Genomic DNA, 22,940 nt, shown 5'->3' with positions numbered 1-22,940 from the left:
GACTCAAGAAATACTTATAATATACCTGCTGAGTGGAAATACAGGAGACAGAGCAAGTGCAAATTTATCAGCTCTCCATACAAGAACAAATCCATGTTATGTGGAGCTCTTTCAGTAGAACAATTCCACAAGCATTTCATGAGAATAAATTCACATGTGAAAGCAGGCTGCAGATTTAGTGTAGTACCAACTCATCACATAACTGAGATTCACATACATGTAGAAGTCAAACCTAAGAAAATATATATATATATATATATATATATATATATATATATATATATATATATATATATATATATATATATATATATATATATATATATATATATATATATATATATATATATATATATATATATTTTTTTTTTTTTTTTTTTTTTTTTTTTTTTTTCCTGGGCCAGTAATGATGGAATGACTGCCCTCAACATATAAATCCCTGTTTAAAAATGTATAAATTTTTCAAGCAATTCTTGTTTGAGAATATTGTCATTCATCTTTAACTTATAAACCTACAAAGATCTGTTTCACAATCTTCGGTGTGCAATGCATGGAGTACTACTGTAGCATAAATACCCTACATACGTTTTAATTAAAAACATAGAAAAGTCTACACAACTAGTCTCTCTCTCTCTCTCTCTCTCTCTCTCTCTCTCTCTCTCTCTCTCTCTCTAAAATATCATGATTATATATTATGTACAAACCTTACCTATAAACAAATCCGGTTTAAGATTCATGAAAATACTGCAATAAGCAACACAGTACAGAAAACACAAATAAAGCAAATGCTATCAATGCAAACCAGAACATGATACCAAAAAAGTGTCACATCAGTGTTATTCAGTGGAGTACAGCTGACACTCACCTTGAGAGTGCCACCGGTGTCCGGACCTCCGTCCTTACTCCTGAACTGCTGCAGTTTCTTTTCTAGCTTCTGTGCTCGCCTGCGTCTCATCACCGCCTCAGGGTTGCTGATGCTGCGTGTGAAACTAGTCTCTGGGAGCTCTGCAAGGTTGGGAATCTCAATTATGGGTCTGAAGGTGGCAAGGACCAACAAAAACTTCTCACACACTTTGAATGTAATGTCAGCAGTGATGAAAGAGTAGTAGTTTTTAACATGAAATAAAGATTGTTATAGTATTCTGTTGCAGTGTTGGGGGAAAATATAAGAAAGCAGTAACAATTAGAATCAACCATATCATTGATTCAGTTGAAGAAACATCCTTCCCATTTTTTTTCAAAAAAGGATGCAGGTAGTTAGTTAGTGTTGTCCTGTATTGCATGAGGTTTCAAAGGTTGGAGCCTATACCTAATAATGATGAATTTATTGGTCTGGAAACTATTCATGAAGTAAGCATACCTACTAGATTAATAGAGGGAATGCAAATATTTATATGGTTGCATATTTTGCAGGCAACCATAGTCAATCTTAATTAATAGCTAACATTTGTTTCTGAAGGACTAGACAGCCATGTCAGGCTGTATTTAGACAATTGCAGAACTAGCATGAAATATCATATCTTTGTATATTATGAAGGCAAAATACATGCATGAATCTTTGTTTTGGTAAGACTGGTTGTGCTTCCACCAGTCAGTTAAAAGAAAATTTCTTCTTGCGCTAATAAACTGAAAATAATAATTCTGAATTTTCTGAGAGTGGAATGTGAAGACCTAAAACTCTCCATGCAACTGGTTGTCATAAATGAAATCTGAGAGAGTTTTGAATTTTGATTACTATAATTTTGAGACTTCATGAAAAATACACATGACCTAAGAGAGCATTCTTTGCATCTAAACCCTTTTATCTGGTAAAATCTCAAAAATAAAAATTCCAAAAAATTTGAGCATGGCTTTTTCATAACTATAGTTCAAGTAAACGAGGTGACTAAGAAAAAAAATGACATAGTAAAACTTTACATCTTTCTGGACAAAACTTCTCATGCCCTCTACATTGTACTTATTTGTTAACCTTCTGATTAATGAAGATTGTAAATGATCATATCTTTACTGTAAAGGAGACCTTTGAAAACACAAGTCTGAGGTACAAGAGCTAAAACACAAGGAATAAATATGAAGAATAATGAGTCACTATCAAGGGAAAGCACAAAATATATCTAGAAAAGATAATCTACCTACACTTTCCTCATTACAACACCTGCCCCAGCAACCCCATCAAATCTCCCACAACCCACATACCTGTGTACAGTTTTTCCGCCACTGAGCTGTCATTTTCATTGGCCTCATTGGCCCGCCTGAGCTTCTCCTGTTTCTTGAGTTCTTTCTTTTCCCGCTTGGAGAGTTTACGCTGGAATGGCTGTTCCTTGGAAGGTACTGGTGTGGTTGGGTGTGGAGGCAATGTGTGCACCATTGAGTGGTTGCTCTGTAAGAAGAAAGTGCTGCACTAAATAAAAACAAACCAACAAAACTCCATTTATTATTTAATGATAATTTCATGGCCTAACATGTAAAAAACAGTTTGTCTTTCACTTAACATACTCCCAGTCCTCAATCTCTGATTGGTAAAAGATCTTTTGCTCTAATGAAACAGAAATAAATGTAGTATACTTTAACAAGACTAATCTTCTTTTAGGTTCCTCAGATGCCCTTTAATCAATAAAACCATGAAGAAAGATTAATATTCAGTAATAATGTATAGAAGAGCACCTGAGGTGCACAATATAATAGAGCAAATTGCAAACATGTTCACACTGAGAAATGAACTGCACACTGTGGCACAGATGGAGAATCTATAGTTAATTACGAGATAGGAAGAAATTCTGAAGTTAAATGACCATCACATGAGTATTGAAGAGCTAACCTCTGGTTCACCTTTTCCAGAAAAAAGGTTATTACATTTCCAAATGCCATTTGTGGAATCTGCATGACAACCTGTTTATCCTCATCAAACCTTAATGTCATATACATGAATACATTTGGAAATTCTGGTTACATAATTTGAGAATAATAATAATGCAAATGCATGGGAATATGTTGTCTTACAAATCATTCCTATTACAAGGCATACAGGACCAAAGATGGTAATTTCCCTTGAAATTAAAATGAGACAGAGCAAGTGGAAAACAAAGAGTAGAGGTTTCATTCAGTTTCAAATTTTGCATTGTTCCAGAGATTAAAAAAATAATACCTTAGATGACAAGAAACAGCTCAAAATTTCTGAACCACTATAAATGCATATTACATATCATAATGTATGGTTGGTCAGAAATGACAAACCATAAGTTGGATTCCTAGGGTCATCATGCAAATCTAAATTATCTTTACTTATATAAGTACTTAACTAATGTGTTTTGATGCAGTACCTGCCGTCCCCATGCAGTTTCTTCCTCCCAAGTCATAATTAGTGTACCTTATCAGTTATCTACCAATGATAACTTTTTACACAAAAAAAATATCAATGAATGAAAAAGAGGATTCATTTTTTCTTACATTTGTAACTATGTTAGTGGTATGCAAACCTGAAGTCATACCACACCTTGTTAATTTTGTTGGCAACAATATAAAGATAATGAAATTACATATGGCCAAAGTGTGTGTTCTAGCTGGATTGTATTGTTGAGGAACAAGGAGAACCAACACCGAGGGTTTTTGTACAGTTATGTACATTCAGCCCTCAGTCTGCATTAATTAATGCGAATTAAGATTGATACATAAGTATTAAATAATGTAAGCTGGATCTTCAATGCCTCAATTATGACCCTGTCCTAGTGAAAAGATTCTTGTACAAGGTAACAAACAACAAATGGGTGCACAAAGCTCTTACAGCACTCTCCCTTCCGGACATGAGTGTATGGAGGGAATGAGGAAGTGTGGCATGACTAAAGGTCAAGGGGAATCCCTAGACAAAGCCGTGAGGCAAAATGGGGCACAGTATACATACATGGTGCAAAGAGCCGATGGAATTGTAGAGATCCATCCTGCGGAGTAGGAAGCGGCCCTCGCGGTCATCCTTATTCCAGTTGAGCTGCACCAAGAGTGGCTTTTCATCCTCAGCCAGCCGCCTCTCATCTGAAAAGACATATCAGTGTTAGTGTTGTTGAGGTTTAGTTCCACCAGAAGTCCTTATACAAGTGGCATCAAGAAGGAAAAATATATGTGTTAACAACCAGTGCCACATGATTGAATAACAAACTGGTGCCAGCCATGTCACTAATCAGATGTATTGAACAGTACCGTTAAATATCACTGAGGAATAATGTCCTGAAAATTACCACCAAGCACAGTTGTAATGTCATATTACTTATGGATGTACTTATATGGAGTTCTTGTACTTATTAGTGTACAGAGAGTCAGTGCACAGCATAAACAGCTGATTACAGGAGAGGGTTCTTACTCAAAGTATACAGGCTACACACATGTAAGTCTAGATGAGTGACTCTCAAAGTGTGCTTGTGTGCTGCCATTATCTCCTTGGTGTGCCTCGAAAATCTGAGTGGGATTTTGATTTGTGTACATAATATAATGAAACTATTGTAAATTTTAATTTATATTTATCAAGGATGAAAATATATATTTCCACAATATATATTGTGGAACAATATATATGTTCCACAAAAATATTACTTGTTTTTTAGTGTGCCGTCACACTAAATAGTTTGAAAACCACTGGTCTAGAAACTAGTAAGGTTCCGTGACGTCAGCGCAACCCATCTACTCTGCCACCCTTTTATCCTCCTTGGCCCTAGCGAGATACGACTGTTTCTAGTAAGTGTACGTACGTACGTACTTTTATTACGCACAAAGTTCAATGTTAAGTTTGATGGAATTCTTTAGCACCATGTTAGGTAATCTTACTGCAGTGTTCATCTCTGTCTCCTTGTCTCCTTAGTAGTAAATTATAAATTTGTTTGGTAAAAAAAAAGTTTTGTGAGACAGTAACAATTTTCAATTTACATCCGCCAAATTCCCCTACAATTATTCGATGATGGAACAGCTTGGGAGCAGCTGTGTTCCCTGCCCCGGTCAGTACACCCGCGGGATCGCGGCCTCCCGACGGGAACTAAGCGTTGTACCAAGCTACATTGTTGGCACAGCAAAATTCAGACTGAGAATGAATAACAGTGGTCAGAGGCTCTATAATATAAACCAACTTTGAGTACGTTGGTGGTAGTGACGGACCAGACAAAGTCAACTAAACGCCACTTGACCATGGCGACATTATGGCCTGATGGCAGTCTTGACTGTCCCGCCACAAGTAACATGATTCAAATCGTCTACACTTAAAAGACCAACATCCATAAGATTGCAGAGCTAGAGATAAACAAACAATATCAGTGACAAGGAAACCAGCATATAATTATAAGGCAGTGTGTATGCAGCTCACTCATGAACCACCACTACTTGCATGTTAGCACCAAAATTTCATCCACCGCCACACCCCGCCGCCCACACTGTAATGCTACGCGTGATCAGTAACACACTGAAGTAAAATTGCTACACTGGGAGCGCAATGTCAAGGTCTCGAGAAGCGCCTCCATTAAGGCACACGCATGACGCATTAGCCACGGGCGACTGCGAGGTAAAGTCGTGCGTCTGACTTCCTTCCCTGATATGGAAATAACGGCCTGAGGCAACAGAAGGCCTGCTGCTCCTCCCCTTCTGAGCCTTCCTCACCCCCGGCACATCCGCTTGGCACGGGCCGGAAAACCTGCGGCAGGGGGCCTCGCTCCCGCCATAAACACCTCACTCAGTGACGTGGAACACAAACACACGCCACACAAACTACTAGAGAAACCACGGAAACGGTGGAGGAAACGGGAGTCACCGCCTCCACCACCTGTCACACAATAAAGTTGGAAGGAATGCGGGCCGCCCTGGAGGAAAGACCACCTTACTGATGTAGTGTCTGCAACGGCGGCTGTTCAAGCATGCTCCCACGGCCTTCCGTGATTCTCTCTCTCTCTCTCTCTCTCTCTCTCTCTCTCTCTCTCTCTCTCTCTCTCTCTCTCTCTCTCTCTCTCTCTCTCTCTCTCTCTCTCTCTCACACACACACACACACACACCCCAGCGACACAATTCACACTTATCAACTAATCCACCACCGCACTCTCTCCTTCAACACACCTTCGCATGAACCACCTTCACACAACAGGAAAAACACACAAAATTTATCTCACCGTAATTTTGTGTAATCAAGCCCCGGGAAGAGCAACGCATTAAGAGACTCCTACTCGCATCAACATGACATCCGAGGCTTTGGGAGGGATAGGCATTCAAAGCGAGAGAAAGAAAAAAAACTGACTCATTCCCTGTTGATCCTATATAAACACGAAAAGAAACATAAGAAGGATATGAGAACGGTAAAAAAAAAAATAAAAAATTTATATTTGCACACTGAACTCCACCTTCCACCATTCATAGGAAAAAATAAAACAGCCGCTAAAAATATGCACGTGTATACAAAAAAGAATAGATATGCACATCACTCCCCTACTTGTCTGCGGTTAAGAAGATTCCTTGCAACAAGTCAGCAATAAGATAAGCAGGAGACAAACAATTCCACTCCCTCCCAGATACCCCAGACGGTGGATGAGGAGCTAAGACAAGAACAAAAAAGACAACAGACAGGTAGATAGAAAGATAGATAAATAAAGATAGATAAACAGGTAGATATTAACCTGTTTACGAACACTGGTAGCTACGATGCCCTCAAACAGACAGCGGTGGCAGAACAAGCTCCCCTTTACGCACAACAATCTCTAGGGACAAGGGAGAGCACACAAAGAACAGCGCCGCCTCCCGGGCCACAGCGGCTGAGGATAGCGCGAATCTCCGGTTTTTCCCACTGTTAGCTTAATGGCAATCAGAAGTGGAGGAAAATGGGTCATTACGTGCGGCATCCGGTGGTTGTCTTCAAACAGGCAGTCATCAGCTACCAAGACTGTTGCAAACTCATTATTCGCCTGTCTGTCTGTCTGTCTGAATGCCTCTTTCTCTCTCTCTCTCTCTCTCTCTCTCTCTCTCTCTCTCTCTCTCTCTCTCTCTCTCTCTCTCTCTCTCTCTGCGAAAGCTTTCACACACACACACACACACACACACAAACACACACACAAACATAAACACAAACACTTACAAAAAAAGTTAATTTCGTATTCAAGGATGAGACAATATCAACTTTATTCAATTCTGAAGTGAAATAAAATAAGAGTAAATAATAAAAAAACAAACAAATAAATAAATAAATATAACAACAACAACAACAACAACAACAACAATAAGTAAACGCTAAAAACTACCGCGTCCAGCAATAAGTCCAAGGATCAAATCCTGGTCACGGCTGGGATTTCTCTGGGATACCTGCACACGTTCGTTCACCCAGCCTTATAATGGGTACCGGTCAGCTGCGAATGGGAACGTCAGGGCGGCGGAGAAAGGAACTGGCCACCCTACTCCACATGCCGAGGCCCTGAAATGTGGCGCTACCTGCCTTACGCTCCCGCTCAAATACTTTATTCAGAAACCCTTTACTCTCTCACCAAGACTATTTTTCAAAGACCACAGAGATAATTAGTCGGGTTCTCAAGAGTGTTTTACCAGTTAACAAAGTAGAAATCTTGTTAATCTGTCACTAGAATCATTAAAAAAAATAAATAAAAATAAATAAATAAATAAAATAAATCCTTAAAAACCTGTAGCACTTCAACTAAAGGGTTTTGAAAGTATGTAGTGGAGGTGCGGCACAGAAGTGTTCCTGCGAGTATGGCATATAGATACAAATATCCCCCCTACCCCCCTCCCCACCCCCTCCTCTCTCTCTCTCTCTCTCTCTCTCTCTCTCTCTCTCTCTCTCTCTCTCTCTCTCTCTCTCTCTCTCTCTCTCTCTCTCTCTCACCTCCGTTCTCGTGGATCTCGTACAAGGCATACTCGGGGATGGAAAGCATGCGCATGTCTGGCCTAAACTTCTCCACCAGGGTCTCGATCACGTAGCGCGCCGTTGCTGTGCTGCCGACGCGGATACACTTGGTGGCCACCTTCTGCCCGGAGTCTTGGAAATAGAAGCGCATCACCCCGTGGAACTCCAGATCCTGAAACAAGTAAAGATGATTATCAGTCAGGGTACGAGATGATGAATGGTTTAGAGGTCAGGGACGTTTTAATGTTGTTAAGGTAGATTTCATTTCCTAATCAGAAGAATGTAATAGAAAATCGATCATTCAAAGAGCCCCTCTCCTCAAGTATGTATAGTGGGAAAGAAGAATACAAAATTATGAATGTACAAAATTTTATTTAATCTAGTCCTAAATTAATGGTTCCAATAACACATCTCGTGTATTTTTTTTTCTCAAAGGAAGAATAAATTACATTTATTATTTCAATAATTGAATCCTAGTTGTATAAAACTTTTGAAGATGGCCTAGAAAGAAGGTAAGCCAGTGAGGGAACTCTCGGATCAAATATCACACTGCCTCGGTCACTGAACTCTGGACGAGAAGTGAATGTGAAAAAAGAGGAAAACAAAAGAACCAGTGGGCTTTTTTTTCAGATAAAACAAAGTAAATTGAAAAAAGTAATTGACAATGATAAATCTATAAATCACAGAAAACGGAGCCTCAAAATAAAACACATAAGACAAGGCTCAAGGTTACCACTGACGCTGCCCCTGGTTTAAGTTCATAATCATAAAAAAAATACGAGGTTGCCAATAAAGGATAAATCTTGCAGCATTAGATGAGTTTGCCTGATGACCGTAAACCCAAAGACCACACGTCATGCTGACATTGACAGGAATGACAAACATTTTTTTTCAGTGCGAAAAAGTTCTCCTTGTTTCTGTTATATATATATATATATATATATATATATATATATATATATATATATATATATATATATATATATATATATATATATATATATATATATATATATATATATAGATAGATAGATAGATAGATAGATAGATAGATAGATAGATAGATAGATAGATAGATATATATATATGTGTGTGTGTGTGTGTGTGTGTATGTGTGTGTGTGTGTGTGTGTGTGTGTGTGTGTGTGTGTGTGTGTGTGTGTGTGTGTGTGTGTGTGTGTGTGTGTGTGTGTGTGTGTGTACCATATCACGTGTTCGACTTAAATCCAACGCAAATGCAGCACCACACACACACACACACACACACACACACACACACACACACAGGTCATGAATTACCATTAGCCTTTCATTATTATCATCATGATCATAATCATCGTCAATATCATCAATATCAAAGTAATCATTACCCTTATCATTTCATTAATTAACTGCAAAATAAATAGAACATCTGCATGACAGTGCATGTATAGATATGGGTATGTGCATGTATTATATGAGTATATCTAGTTATATACACTCCACAGTACAGAGACACAAGCACGTGCGAGTAGTAGTAGTAGTAGTAGTAGTAGTAGTAGTAGTAGTAGTAGTAGTAGTAGTAGTAGTAGTAGTAGTAACTAGTGGTAGTGGCAGTGGTGGTGGTGGTGCACATGTAAGTAGTTATTATTAGTCACCTTCTTTCTCAATTTTGACTGTGTTGTTAATATCATCTTGGTCTCTGAAATTAGCATCATCATCATCTCCATTATCTTTCTCTGAGTTCTTAAGAGTATATAATCTACGGCTTATTATTGTTATTATCTACTTTTCTGCTTCCATAACACAATCTCTCTCTCTCTCTCTCTCTCTCTCTCTCTCTCTCTCTCTCTCTCTCTCTCTCTCTCTCTCTCTCTCTCTCTCTCTCTCTGTTACTGGTAGCAGTAGTAGTAGTAGTAGTAGTAGTAGTAGTAGTAGTAGTAGTAGTAGTAGTAGTAGTAGTAGTTCAATCTAGTACACGTTTCATGAATCGCCTCTTCCTCTTCCTGCTTATCTTTCAATTATTTTTCTTAAATCTCATTGGCCATGTCATGTTTCCTTTCAACAACAGACGCTTATCTCAGTATGATTTCTTATCTTTTTCTTTTCCTTCATTTAGATAACGATCGTTCAAATATCCATTCATGAGTAGTATTGCTGGCTACTACTGTTGTTTCTACTACTTTTCGTTTTATTTCATGTTTAACGTTTTCTTCATCTTATTTACATAATTTGATTTATGGCAGTACAAGATACTGATTATATCTGCTACCGTGGTAAAATTATGAGTAATTTATTTAATGTGTTACAGTAATTACTTTAAATAGTATGTAATAAGCATAAAATAAAATAAAATAAAGAACGAAATAAATAAAGAACAAGAACAAGAAGAACAAGAATAAAAGAAGAACAAGAATAAGAAAAACGAGGAGAAAGGAAGAAGAACAAGAACAAGAGAAGAAGAAGAAAAAGAAGAAGAAGAAGAAGAAGAAGAAGCAAAATAACCATTATTAATTTTACTACTACTACTACTACTACTACTACTACTACTACTACTACTACTACTACTACTACTACTATTACTAATCCTACTATCACCACCACCACCATCATCGCTGGAATGTAGCTTAACCCGCCGTGACTCATGAGATGGTACGAACTTTACGTTTCAGTGACCTGGGCGTGAGAAGCAATGGCAGGTGAGGCTGAGCAGGCACACACACACACACACACACACACACACACACAAGGAAGTAGAGGTAAAGAACTGGGGGAGATGAGAAAAACACACACACACACACACACACACACACACACACACACACACACACACACACACACACACACACACACACACCTATGTACATTTTCAGTTTGTTAACTGCCTAAATAATAAACCGTTTATTATTATTATTATTACTATTATTACACACACACACACACACACACACACACACACACACACACACACACACACACACAAGGAAGGAGAGAGTAAAAGAACGGAGTAGGGAGGGAGGAAAGGAGGAAAGGAGGAAGAGAAGGATGAGGGGTAGAATGGGAAAGAAGGGAACAAAGAGAGAGAGAGAGAGAGAGAGAGAGAGAGAGAGAGAGAGAGAGAGAGAGAGAGAGAGAGAGAGAGAGAGACTAGAGGCAACACAGGTGATGGGGGAGGGAGGGAAGGAGAGAGAAAGAAGGAGGGAGGGAGAGAGTGAAACCTTAGAAGTGACCACCCTCCTACCCTCCTTCTCTCCCTCCCTCGTCCCTCCCTCACGTAATCCTCCACACACGCCTGGAATGTGACCTCAGGGGAGCAAGAAACGCTAGGGGCGAGGTCAACTAAGGGGAGAGGAGGGGCGAGAGAGAGGGGAAGATGTGGTAGGAAGGGAGGGAAGGGGAGGGAAGAGAAGGTCAAGGGAGAGAAGGGATATAGGAAGAACGTGGCACGCACACACACACACACACACACACACACACACACACACACACACACACACACACACACACAGAGAGAGAGAGAGAGAGAGAGAGAGAGAGAGAGAGAGAGAGAGAGAGAGAGAGAGAGAGAGAGAGAGAGAGAGAGAGAGAGAGAGAGAGAGAGAGTTCTTTGTGTACGTATGAAGTGAGTGAGTGTACGTAACCTGTGGCCCGTTATACCACACACACACACCACACACACACATACACACACACACACACACACACACACACACACACACACACACACACACACACACACAGTAGTAGTAGCATTAGTAGTAGTAGTAGTAAAGTGGAAGGTGAATATGATATGTGAGAGAGAGAGAGAGAGAGAGAGAGAGAGAGAGAGAGAGAGAGAGAGAGAGAGAGAGAGAGAGAGAGAGAGAGAGAGAGAGAGAGAGTCGATGGACCCACAAAGGCAGAAAGGTTCAATGTTTTTATTATGTCCAATTAGACGCGTAAAAAGATTGGAAAGTTGAAAAAAACAGAGGAGGACGTGCGAACAAATGGAAGAAGAGGAGGAGGAGGAGAAGGAGGAGGAGGAGGAGGAGGAGGTAAACTGACCCTTATGGTTGACATTGACTCGTGTCTATAAAAGTGTCACTCTTTGCTAAGAGAGAGAGAGAGAGAGAGAGAGAGAGAGAGAGAGAGAGAGAGAGAGAGAGAGAGAGAGAGAGAGAGAGAGAGAGAGAGAGAGAGAGAGAGAGAGAGAGAGAGAATTAAAGAGCTCTTTCCTTAGTCCCTCCTATCATACGCCCATCCCTCCCTCTCTCCCTCCTCCCTCCACCGATCCATCCATCTATGCCCCTGTCTCATCCATCCCGCTGCTCCACCTGTCACTTGGCGTCCTAATTGGCATGTACTACACCTGTCCACTAGAACAGGTGAGGGAGGGAGGGAGGGAGGGAGGGAGGGAGAGAAAGGAAGCAGTAATTTTTATTTGCTATTATAACAAATTTTCTTCCTTTTTTTGTTTTGTTATTTTCCTTCTTCCTTTCCTCCTCCATTCGATTATCAGATCGTATTCTTGTTAATCTTTCCTTCCTGTCACATTCTGGTAATGATGAGAATAATAAAAATAAATGCATACAAATTTTCCTGGTTTCCTCCATTTTTCCTTTCTTCCTCCAATCAATAACGAGATTAATAATAATAATAATAATAATAATAATAATAATAATAATAACAATAATAATAATAATAATAATAATGATAATAACAATAATAATAGAAAGCCACACAACGCACGCAAAACCTTCCTCAACTCCCACACTGTCATTTCCCCTTTCCTGCAACTCTCTCTCTCTCTCTCTCTCTCTCTCTCTCTCTCTCTCTCTCTCTCTCTCTCTCTCTCTCAAAATGGGTGGTTGAGTGGGTATCGTAAGCCACACCGCCTCCTCCTCCTCCTCCTCCTCCTCCTCCTCCACCTTATCCTCGTTCTCTCCCTCCTCCTCCTCCTCCTTTAATCTCTCCACATTCCATCTCAAAAGGTCTTCCTCTTCTTATATTATCTTTGCAGTACTTTAAAGCTATCTAATCTCTCTCTCTCTCTCTCTCTCTCTCTCTCTCTCTCTCTCTCTCTCTCTCTCTCTCTCTCTCTCTCTCTCTCTCTCTCTCTCATTCTTCTTGACATTATTACTATTGTTGTTGTTCTTATCACTATTATTGTTGTTGCTGTTATTATTTAATTATATCTGTGTTGACTCATCCACCAAGAGTTGTTTCAGACGCAATTTCCTCATGAATCATACATCCCCCTCCTCCTCCTCCTCCTCCTCCTCCTCCTCCTCCTCCTCCTCCCGCACATCACCTCATCCTCACCTCCTCGACTCTCTCTCTTTCCTCCTTCCTTCTCAACGACCTTTCAAAACAAATGAAAACACAACAGAAAAACAGCAAGCACACACACACACACACACACACACACACACACACACACACACACACACACACACACACACACACACACGTATTAAATTTCATAACGGTTTCCCACATACACCGAGAGGCCTATGAGACTTGGAGGAGGAGGAGGAGGAGGAGGAGGAGGAGGAGGAGGAGGAGGAGGAGGAGGGACGATAGTTTAATGAGAAGAGTTAATAAGTATTAGAAAAGGGAGGTTACTGATATAAAAAGAAGACAGTAGGTTATATACTAAGTACCCTTGTCACTAGATATACTATTCAGAGAGAGAGAGAGAGAGAGAGAGAGAGAGAGAGAGAGAGAGAGAGAGAGAGAGAGAGAGAGAGAGAGAGAGAGAGAGAGAGAGAGAGAGAGAGAGAGAGGGGGGGATTGCAGGACAGACAAGAACAGCAAATACGAAAATATCAAGAAAGCAGAGTCTTCGTTGATCACTGTTTCCCTGGCCACTGTCACGTGTTGCCTTGGGTGGGTGATTTGTGGAAACTGAAGGAGACTGGTGAAGGAGGCACAGACGGTACAGTGACGGAGGAAACGTAACAAAGAGAAATGTAGCGTTGGTGTTATAAGTAAATAGTCTCGTAAAGAAGTCAGTATTAATAATGTTGGTGGTGGTAGTGATGATGATGATGATGATGATGATGATGATGATGATGATGATGATGATGATGATGATAATGATGATGAACAATCCAATATTATTAGTTTTCTCGTTGTTGTTGTTGTTGTTGTTGTTGTTGTTGTTGTTGTTGTCGGTGCGGTGGTATTTGTATAACACACACACACACACACACACACACACACACACACACACACACACACACACACACACACACACACGATATCTAAAAACAAACTAACTGAAGCTAATTTACAGTCACGAGGAATCACAAATATTAAAAATATATACATTTATTATCAATAACAACAAACAGTAACACGTCACAGTCTTCTCCTTCACTCCACCTCCACCTCCTCCTCCTCCTCCTCCTCCTCCTCCTCCTCCTCCTTCTCCTTCTTGTCGCCTGCCTCCATCATCCCCTTCTTGTCCTTCCCTCCTCCTCCTCCTACTACTACTCTATCACCTCCTGCTCCTCCTCCATCCACTAACCAGTATCCGCGTTCCTCTACCTCATTCCTATCACTACGAGGCGCCAGAGAGAGAGAGAGAGAGAGAGAGAGAGAGAGAGAGAGAGAGAGAGAGAGAGAGAGAGAGAGAGAGATGACGATGATAATTTAAATGTTAATAATAACAATGTTAATAATAATAATAATAACAATAATAATAATAATAATAATAATAATAATAATAATAATAATAATAATAATATTAATAATAATAATAATAATAATAATAATAACGCCGCCAACACCACCACCAAAACCACCATCACCACCACCACCACCACCACCACCAACAACAACAACAACAACACCACTAAAAGCAACAACAAAACTAACATTGGACTGCACATAAATGACAAGTATTAATTCTGAAAACGCCGCTGCCACCACCACCACTACCACCACCATCACCACCAACAACAACAACAACGACAACAACAACAACAATAATAATAATAATAATAATAAAACTAATAATATTGAGCTGCTCATCAACTAAAAATACTTATGATGAAAATGACACTACCACCATCACCATCACCACCACCACCACCATCACCACCACCACCACCATCACCACCACCACCACCACCACCACAAGGGCAACAAGGACAAGGACAGCAGCCACAATGAACCTTTGATCAGGCATCCTCCTCCTGACTGTGCTCTCATGCACTATTCGTGGTCATGTGGCACTCCGGGAAAGGTCAATTGAGGTCATAGGTCACGTGAGGGGAGAGGCAGGTATGCAGGCACCCTCACCCTCTTCCTCCTCCTGCTCCTTTTCCTGTTCTATTCATCTCTCTATTGCTCATCCGCCTTCTCTTCCTTCTTCTGATCCGTTTTCCTTTTTTTGTTTTCTATTATTTGTTTCTATTTTTCTTATCCTATTTTCTTTAAGTATCCTTTTATTTTTCTTTCTCTCTCTTGTTACTACTCATCCATCTTCCTCATCCCCCCGTAACTCTATTTTCTTTTCTTTGTCTCATTTTTTTTTTCGCTTGTCTTCTTCGTTCCTTCTCTTTCATCTTTATTTATTCACTTTCCTCCCTTTTCCTTACTCTTATTTTTTTATTGTTTTTTTTTCTCCTTTTTTTAGCGTTTTACCATTTCCCGTTCTATCTTTTTTTTATCTACTTTTTCCTCCGTTATTGTGTTTCTCCATTTTTCCACTTTCATTTTTCTCTGTGACATTTTTTTTTTCATATTTTCGGTTTTTTTCTTTGTTTTATTTCCTTTCGTTCGACTTCCGGGTTTGTTTTTTTTTTCTTTTTAACTCTTCCTGACACTGAGTTTCATTATTTCTCTCTCTCTCTCTCTCTCTCTCTCTCTCTCTCTCTCTCTCTCTCTCTCTCTCTCTCTCTCTCTCTCTCTCTCTCTCTCTCTACTAAATCTAGTTGTGTGTGTGTGTGTGTGTGTGTGTGTGTGTGTGTGTGTGTGTGTGTGTGTGTGTGTGTGTGTGTGTGTGTGTGTGTGTGTGTGTGTGTGTGGTTAATAGTTATGAGTGATACCTGATACTGGTGCCCGGATCCACAGAGAGAGAGAGAGAGAGAGAGAGAGAGAGAGAGAGAGAGAGAGAGAGAGAGAGAGAGAGAGAGAGAGAGTATATGAGCATGTCCTAATCTGATTAACGAGGGCAAAGAGAGAGGGAAGGAAGGATGGATGGAATAAGAAGAGGGGGGAAGGGATAGGTCGGGAAGGGGAGAGAATATATATAAGAAGAGGGAGGGAGAGAGGGAACTGACCCTAATAGTATGGCGAACAAGGTGGAGCCAGACTAAGAGGGGTGGAGGGAAGGGGGAGGGAAGAAGATGGAGGGAGGGAGGGAAGATATGAGTGCCACCTCTGAAGCATCTATTGCGGGGGACTCAAGTGGCTGCGTTTAGGAGGAGGACGAGAAAGAGGAGGAGGAGGAGGAGGAGGAGGAGGAGGAGGAGGAGGAGGAGGAGGAGGAGGAGGAGGAGGAGGAGGAGGAGGAAGGAGGAAGGAGGAGGAGGAGGAGGATAGAGAGAAAAGGGAAATGAAGAATGATAAGACCTGAAAAACCCAGATAAACAGTCACACATGTGAGGAGAGAGAGAGAGAGAGAGAGAGAGAGAGAGAGAGAGAGAGAGAGAGAGAGAGAGAGAGAGAGAGAGAGAGAGAGAGAGAGAGAGAGAGAGATTGGTATGTGGGACGTCTAACGCACTGATATACGATTAAAAGTCAAGGTAAGGTGGAAGTGCAGTCTAGGGCGAGCTATTAACTTAGGGCGGGATAATATCAACTTGAGCGCACGCCACAGGGAAGAATGATGGTGGTGGCGGCAGTGACGGCAGCAGTGATGACAGTGGTGGCAAAGATGATAGTGGCAAAGGAAGGGAGACTCGCAAAGAACGGGCACAGTTTAATGATATGACATAATGAAACTGATAACAAAAAGGATGGAGAGAGAGAGAGAGAGAGAGAGAGAGAGAGAGAGAGAGAGAGAGAGAGAGAGAGAGAGAGAGAGAGAGAGAGAGAGAGAGAGAGAGAATAATTATACGTAGTAGTAGTAGTAGTAGTAGTAGTAGTAGTAGTAGTAGTAGTAGTAGTAGTAGTACGTAGATGAAGAAGAAGAAGAAGAAGAAGAAGAAGAAGAAGAAGAAGAAGAAGAAGAAGAAGAAGAATGAAAAGAAGAAAAGAAAGAATAAAATAAAGGTAAACACTAATAAAGCCAAAGACAACGAAAACAAGAAACTGATACGGAGGAAAACTGACTACAAAAGAAGAAAGAACAAGAAAAGAAGAGGAACAACAACAACAACAACAACAACAACAACAACAACAACAACAACAACAGGACAAGCAAGCAATAGTAGCATCAAAAGATGAAAGGCTCACAATCCCAAGACTCGCCACAACAAGTGAACATTTAAGGAATTACGAGATTCAGACGAAGATTAACTCGGTCCAAGGTCTAGAATAGAGGAAAAGAAATCGTCCAACAATTTACAAAGTGTGTGTGTGTGTGTGTGTGTGTGTGTGTGTGTGTGTGTGTGTGTGTGTGTGTGTGTGTGTGTGTGTGTGTGTGTGTGTGTGTGTGTGTGAAAGATAAGGCGGGAGGAGGGAGGAACTGCAAGGGTGGGTCGGAAAAACGGAAGGAGGAACAGACTGAGGAGGGGGAGGAGAAGTAGGAGGAGTAGGAGGAGGAGTAAGAGGAGGCCCGTCACGGGAATATAACGGCGACAGTCATGCACGAAAGAGGGAGAGGAAAAGAAGGAGGAGGAGGAGGAGGAGGTAGGAAGATATGGAGGGAAGGGGGCTTGGAGGAGGAGGAGCGATGGCTGTAGCGGAGCATCCCACGCGCCGCTGCTCCACCAAACGACCTTATCATGGCCTTGTTGCCTCCACCATACCAACACAATCACCACCATCCACCATCTCCACCACCACTATCTCCACCACCACCACGACTATCATCAACGTGAACACCATAGCAAAGATCACAATTCATCATCACCATCACGACTGTCACCACCATTATTGTTATCATTGCCATCACCCTATATCACTATCAGATCCATAGCTAGTCATCATCATCTTCACATTCACTATTGCTGCAGCCATCACCACTGCCATCACCGCTGTCAACACCATTATAGTCACCACTATTATTGTCACTACTGGTCATCTTAGCTTACATCACCTCAACCATCAGCAAAAAAACCAACAGCATTACCTTCATCATAGTCATCCTCAACAACAACAACAACAACAACAACAACAACAACAACAACAACAACAACAACAACATCATCAATCACCACCATCACCACCATCAGCAAGGAAGGATAGTAATGAGTCCTCCACCAGGCGCGCACACACACACACACACACACACACACACACACACACACACACACACACACACACACACAGAGAGAGAGAGAGTGCCTGCATGTTCACTACTCATAGTTACTCGTCAGTGGTCACGAGAAACAGGTGAAAAAAAAAAAGAAAAAAAAAGAAAGGACGAAGGAAAAAGTCACTTGCAATGTATTGTCACACACACACACACACACACACACACACACACACACACACACACACACACACACACACACACACACACACACACACACACACACACACGGACTGGAACTAGCCAATCAACCTGACAGTCACATCCCCCTACAGAGAGAGAGAGAGAGAGAGAGAGAGAGAGAGAGAGAGAGAGAGAGAGAGAGAGAGAGAGAGAGAGAGAGAGAGAGAGAGAGAGAGAGCAAAAGTACATACAACACAAATCTTTCATCCGTAACTAATCCTTCCTTGTTCCTGATTATTTAACATTCTTTCTTTCCCTCCTGCGATGGACGAGGAGGAGGAGGAGGAGGAGGAGGAGGAGAGTAGTTACGTAAGGGTGAGTATGCTCGCCACCCAAAGTGACACCGGTAATATCTTGCCTGACGAGTCCCCTCCTCCTCTCCCTCCCTCTCTTCTTCCCTGACTTCTCCTCCTCACTCCTTTTTCCCTTCTACTCTTCTCTTCACCTTGATACCCATCTCTCTCTCTCTCTCTCTCTCTCTCTCTCTCTCTCTCTCTCTCTCTCTCTCTCTCTCTCTCTCTCTCTCTCTCTCTCTGACTAACGTAAAATAATTTTGGTCATCTCTCATTCTATCCCCTCCTCTCACTCTCACCCTTACTCCTCCCCTCCTCTCCCTCCTCCATCTGACCCTCACCCTGACAACGCTCCTATGACCTTCACCCTAACCTTACGCCCTCCTCCATTCCCTGCCTCTCTCCATCCAGTCTCTCGCACTTTCCTCCACACACACACACACACACACACACACACATACACTAGTCCACCCAGCCCAAGTCAAAACCCTCACCCTTCCCTGCTCCCTCACGCCCTCCCTCGCTCACACCTTGCCTGACCTTCACCCTGAGAGGGATACACCTGCTTACACGCTCCCTCCCTTCCTTCCTCTACTCTCAACCTCTCCACTTCTCCCTGCCTCTACTCTGCCCTCTCTCCCTCTATGTAACTCTGTCTCCACCTCTCCATACTCATCTCCCCCTCTCTCCCACTCCTTACATCACTCCACCTCTCCCTCCTCTCACCCTAAATAAGATCCACCCTCACCTCCACCCTCCAGTGCTGCTCTCAATGTCAAATGTATATATTTTCCTCTTTTTGTAAGTAATTGCAAATTAAATAATTTTTTTTGTGCAGCGTGAATTCACATTGTAAAAACGAGAACGAGTTGCTATCATTAGGTGTGTGTGTGTGTGTGTGTGTGTGTGTGTGTGTGTGTGTGTGTGTGTGTGTGTGTGTGTGTGTGTGTGTGTGTGTGTGTGAGTAATAGTGTAATCACCGCCGGAAGTAGACATAAGGGCAGGAGGAGGAGGAGGAGGAGGAGGGGGAGGAGGAGGAGGAGGATATAGGGGACGAAGGCAAAATTTCTCTCTCTCTCTCTCTCTCTCTCTCTCTCTCTCTCTCTCTCTCTCTCTCTCTCTCTCTCTCTCTCTCTCTCTCTCTCTCAGCAACAGGGCATAGCGTGACAGCTCTCGTAAAAAGTACAGAGAGAGAGAGAGAGAGAGAGAGAGAGAGAGAGAGAGAGAGAGAGAGAGAGAGAGAGAGAGAGAGAGAGAGAGAGAGAAACAGGTTAGAGGTAGCAGGTGCATCGCTGTTCCCAAACATCAACTATAAAGATTTTGCACCTCTCTCTCTCTCTCTCTCTCTCTCTCTCTCTCTCTCTCTCTCTCTCTCTCTCTCTCTCTCTCTCTCTCTCTCTCTCTCTCTCTCTCTCTCTCTCACTGTGTGTGTGTGTGTGTGTGTGTGTGTGTGTTATTACCTGCTCATCAACTATATTCTCCTTTTATTATCTCTTTTCCTCCTCCTCCCCAATAGATGCAAATGGTCTCAATCACTGTCTCCTTTTTCTCCTCCTGCTCCTCCTCCTCTTCCTCCTCCTCTTCTTAAATCAGGTTGTCGTTGTTATTAAACTGGTTCTAAATCTCACTCAACCTGCTGTTCATCTGTCCGTCCATCTAACTGGCTGGTTGTATCTCTCTCTCTCTCTCTCTCTCTCTCTCTCTCTCTCTCTCTCTCTCTCTCTCTCTCTCTCTCTCTCTCTCTCTCTCAACAAACCCACATTCCGTGCCACGTTATTTGCACTTTCACGCAGGACACCGGTACAGCAGGGAGGAGGAGGAGGAGGAGGAGGAGGAGGAGGAGGAGGAGGAGGAGGAGGAGGAGGAGGAGGAGGAGGAAAGGACGACAAGAAGAAGAAGAAGAAGACAAAGAAGACAAACAACAACAACAAACAAAAACAAAGTGAAGTGTGAGGAAGAGGAACACACTAAGGAAGCACAAACACCAGCAGACCTATTGGCCGTCACGAAGCTGTTTGTGATAAGCTGCACAGTCTAAGCTGCACAGAAAAAGAGGTGTAGGATAGAAAAGCCGAAGGTTCCTCACCCCCCAAAACCCCAAACCACGAAGGAGGAGGAGGAGGAGGAGGAGGAGGAGGAGGAGGAGGAGGAAATTGGCTAGGTCAGAAGAAATTTATGTTTATAGCGGCATAACAGTAACACACACACACACACACACACACACACACACACACACACACACACACAGTTTATGACCCTCACCACTGGACACTGGAAGGAATTCAGCACCTGAGAGGCTACTAATAATGTCTCTCGAGGGGCATATACCTGGAGGAAGGGAGGAGAGAGAGAGAGAGAGAGGGAGAGAAAAAAAAATGGGAGGGAGGAAAGGAGGGAGAGAGGGAGGGAAAGAATACACGTCATCGCCCAGGAGAGTTCCCGAACCACGCCATCAAAATCACGAACAGGAGGAGGAGGAGGAGGAGGAGGAGGAGGAGCAAGTCACCACCTGAGTCACTGCTGAGCCACTGTCAATTCTCACCACAAGACCTGCCTGCCTTCCTCCCTGGCTCTGTGTACCCTGCCTGACCCGCCCTGCCTACCACTACTCTGCCCTGCCTCGTCCTCTCCCTCTACACCCTTTCCTCCCCCCACCCGTTCCCAGTTTCCTCCCTGCCCTGTCTAACTTCCTTACTCCCCATCTCCTCTTCCTCTCCCCATTCTCCTTCCCTGTCTCGCTCCCTCTCCTCCCCTACCTCGCCCCACATTCCCCTGCGTTGCTCTAACCTACCTTTTCTCTCCTCCCCTAAGCTCTACCCATCCCCTCCTCATCCTCTTCCCCGCCTCTCCAACCCCCCTGGCGCTGGGCTGTCACGCCTCGCTGTAGTGTGAACCGTGCTCTGATATACTGCCACATTTCATCAACCTGTCCAGCTCTACCATGTTCCACTCTTAATTCCTCACGCTAACCTCACTCATACGCCAAGCTCAGTATTCCTCGAGGTTTAAGCGCCGTATCTCGACATTCAAAGGGCTGTAGTGGATGTTATTGAGGTTTTTCAAGTGTTTTCGTGATTCTACCGATAGTTTAAGGATTCTACATTGTAAACGGAAAAGACGGCCGTGAAAATCAGATTACTCGACATTTAAAGAGGTGTAATGGATGCTGTTGAGGTCTTCAAGAGTGCTTTCGTGATTCTAGCGATAGTTTAACAAGGATTCTACATAATAAACGGAAAGACGGCCATAAGAACCCGATTAATCACCTCAATGGCCTCTGAAAATTATGAGAATCTAAAGAGTTTAATAATACGAGCTTAAGGCTCAATATTTTCCAATGAACCTTTCCTCTCCCACTCACGAGCTGCATCGAACAATCACCCCTACAAGCATCAGAATACGTGCTACAATTTCCTACACGACAGTTTTCAGGGGAAGGCTTATTTAATATGGGGCTAATTCCCTTTTACCTTGACCTGCGTGACCTGCAGCCTGCTTTCCCTGCATTTTTCCCCGTGACTGTCTGTTATTACCTTCCTTAACCTCCCAGCATTACATTACTATAATAGTTTTTCTTTTTTTTTTCGTCAGGCAACCTTAACCTACCCTACCATAGTAATTATTCTTCACCCCCCTCCTGTCTTACTTCACTCTATCTTCCGCCAGCCTACCGCACTCTCCCCAATACCTACCTTATTTTTAAAACCTTTCTTACCATATCCTGACCTTTCCTGCCCTATTCACGTTTGGGTTAAAGTACTCCTTTTTCCGACTTGTCTCTGTTAAATTGTAACTTTGATCTATTTTAACTTTCAAATAACCTCTCTCTCTCTCTCTCTCTCTCTCTCTCTCTCTCTCTCTCTCTCTCTCTCTCTCTCTCTCTCTCTCTCTCTCTCTCTCTCTCTCATGGTCGTGCCAGGCTGAAATGTCGCCACATGCTGCCCTGGCCATGAGACAGCGCTGCCCTCAGCAACATGCTTGTGTGTGTGTGTGTGTGTGTGTGTGTGTGTGTGTGTGTGTGTGTGTGTGTGTGTGTGTGTGTGTGTGTGTGTGTGTGTGTGTGTGTGTGCGGGTGGGTGGGTGGATGTGTTTACGTTGCTATCTGCTCCTTCATGTGCTTATATTTTCTTTATTCTTATCTTTATTCACTATTTTTTTTTAGTTTATGGTAGTAATAATTTCTCTCTCTCTCTCTCTCTCTCTCTCTC

At 42.3% G+C, this 22,940-nt stretch overlaps 1 protein-coding gene across 7 annotated transcripts in view; it reads right to left on the bottom strand.

Annotated features, from left to right (window-relative positions):
• The window catches only part of LOC135104229 (afadin-like), a 213,835-nt gene that overhangs the window by 157,509 nt on the left and 33,386 nt on the right, over positions 1–22,940 (bottom strand). For all 7 annotated transcript variants that reach the window (XM_064011375.1, XM_064011378.1, XM_064011376.1 and 4 more), the window contains exons 3-6: positions 7,850–8,042; positions 3,899–4,026; positions 2,197–2,380; positions 866–1,005 (exon numbers count right to left, since the gene is read on the bottom strand). In XM_064011375.1, coding sequence (XP_063867445.1) covers positions 866–1,005; positions 2,197–2,380; positions 3,899–4,026; positions 7,850–8,042 — 645 coding nt within the window. The remainder of the gene's footprint in view (positions 1–865; positions 1,006–2,196; positions 2,381–3,898; positions 4,027–7,849; positions 8,043–22,940) is intronic.

Source organism: Scylla paramamosain, chromosome 10, assembly GCF_035594125.1.
Source record: "Scylla paramamosain isolate STU-SP2022 chromosome 10, ASM3559412v1, whole genome shotgun sequence".
Classification (NCBI taxonomy): domain Eukaryota; kingdom Metazoa; phylum Arthropoda; class Malacostraca; order Decapoda; family Portunidae; genus Scylla; species Scylla paramamosain.
The sequence above is the reverse complement of the archived record's forward strand: the minus strand, read 5'-3'. Positions and strand labels throughout refer to the sequence as shown.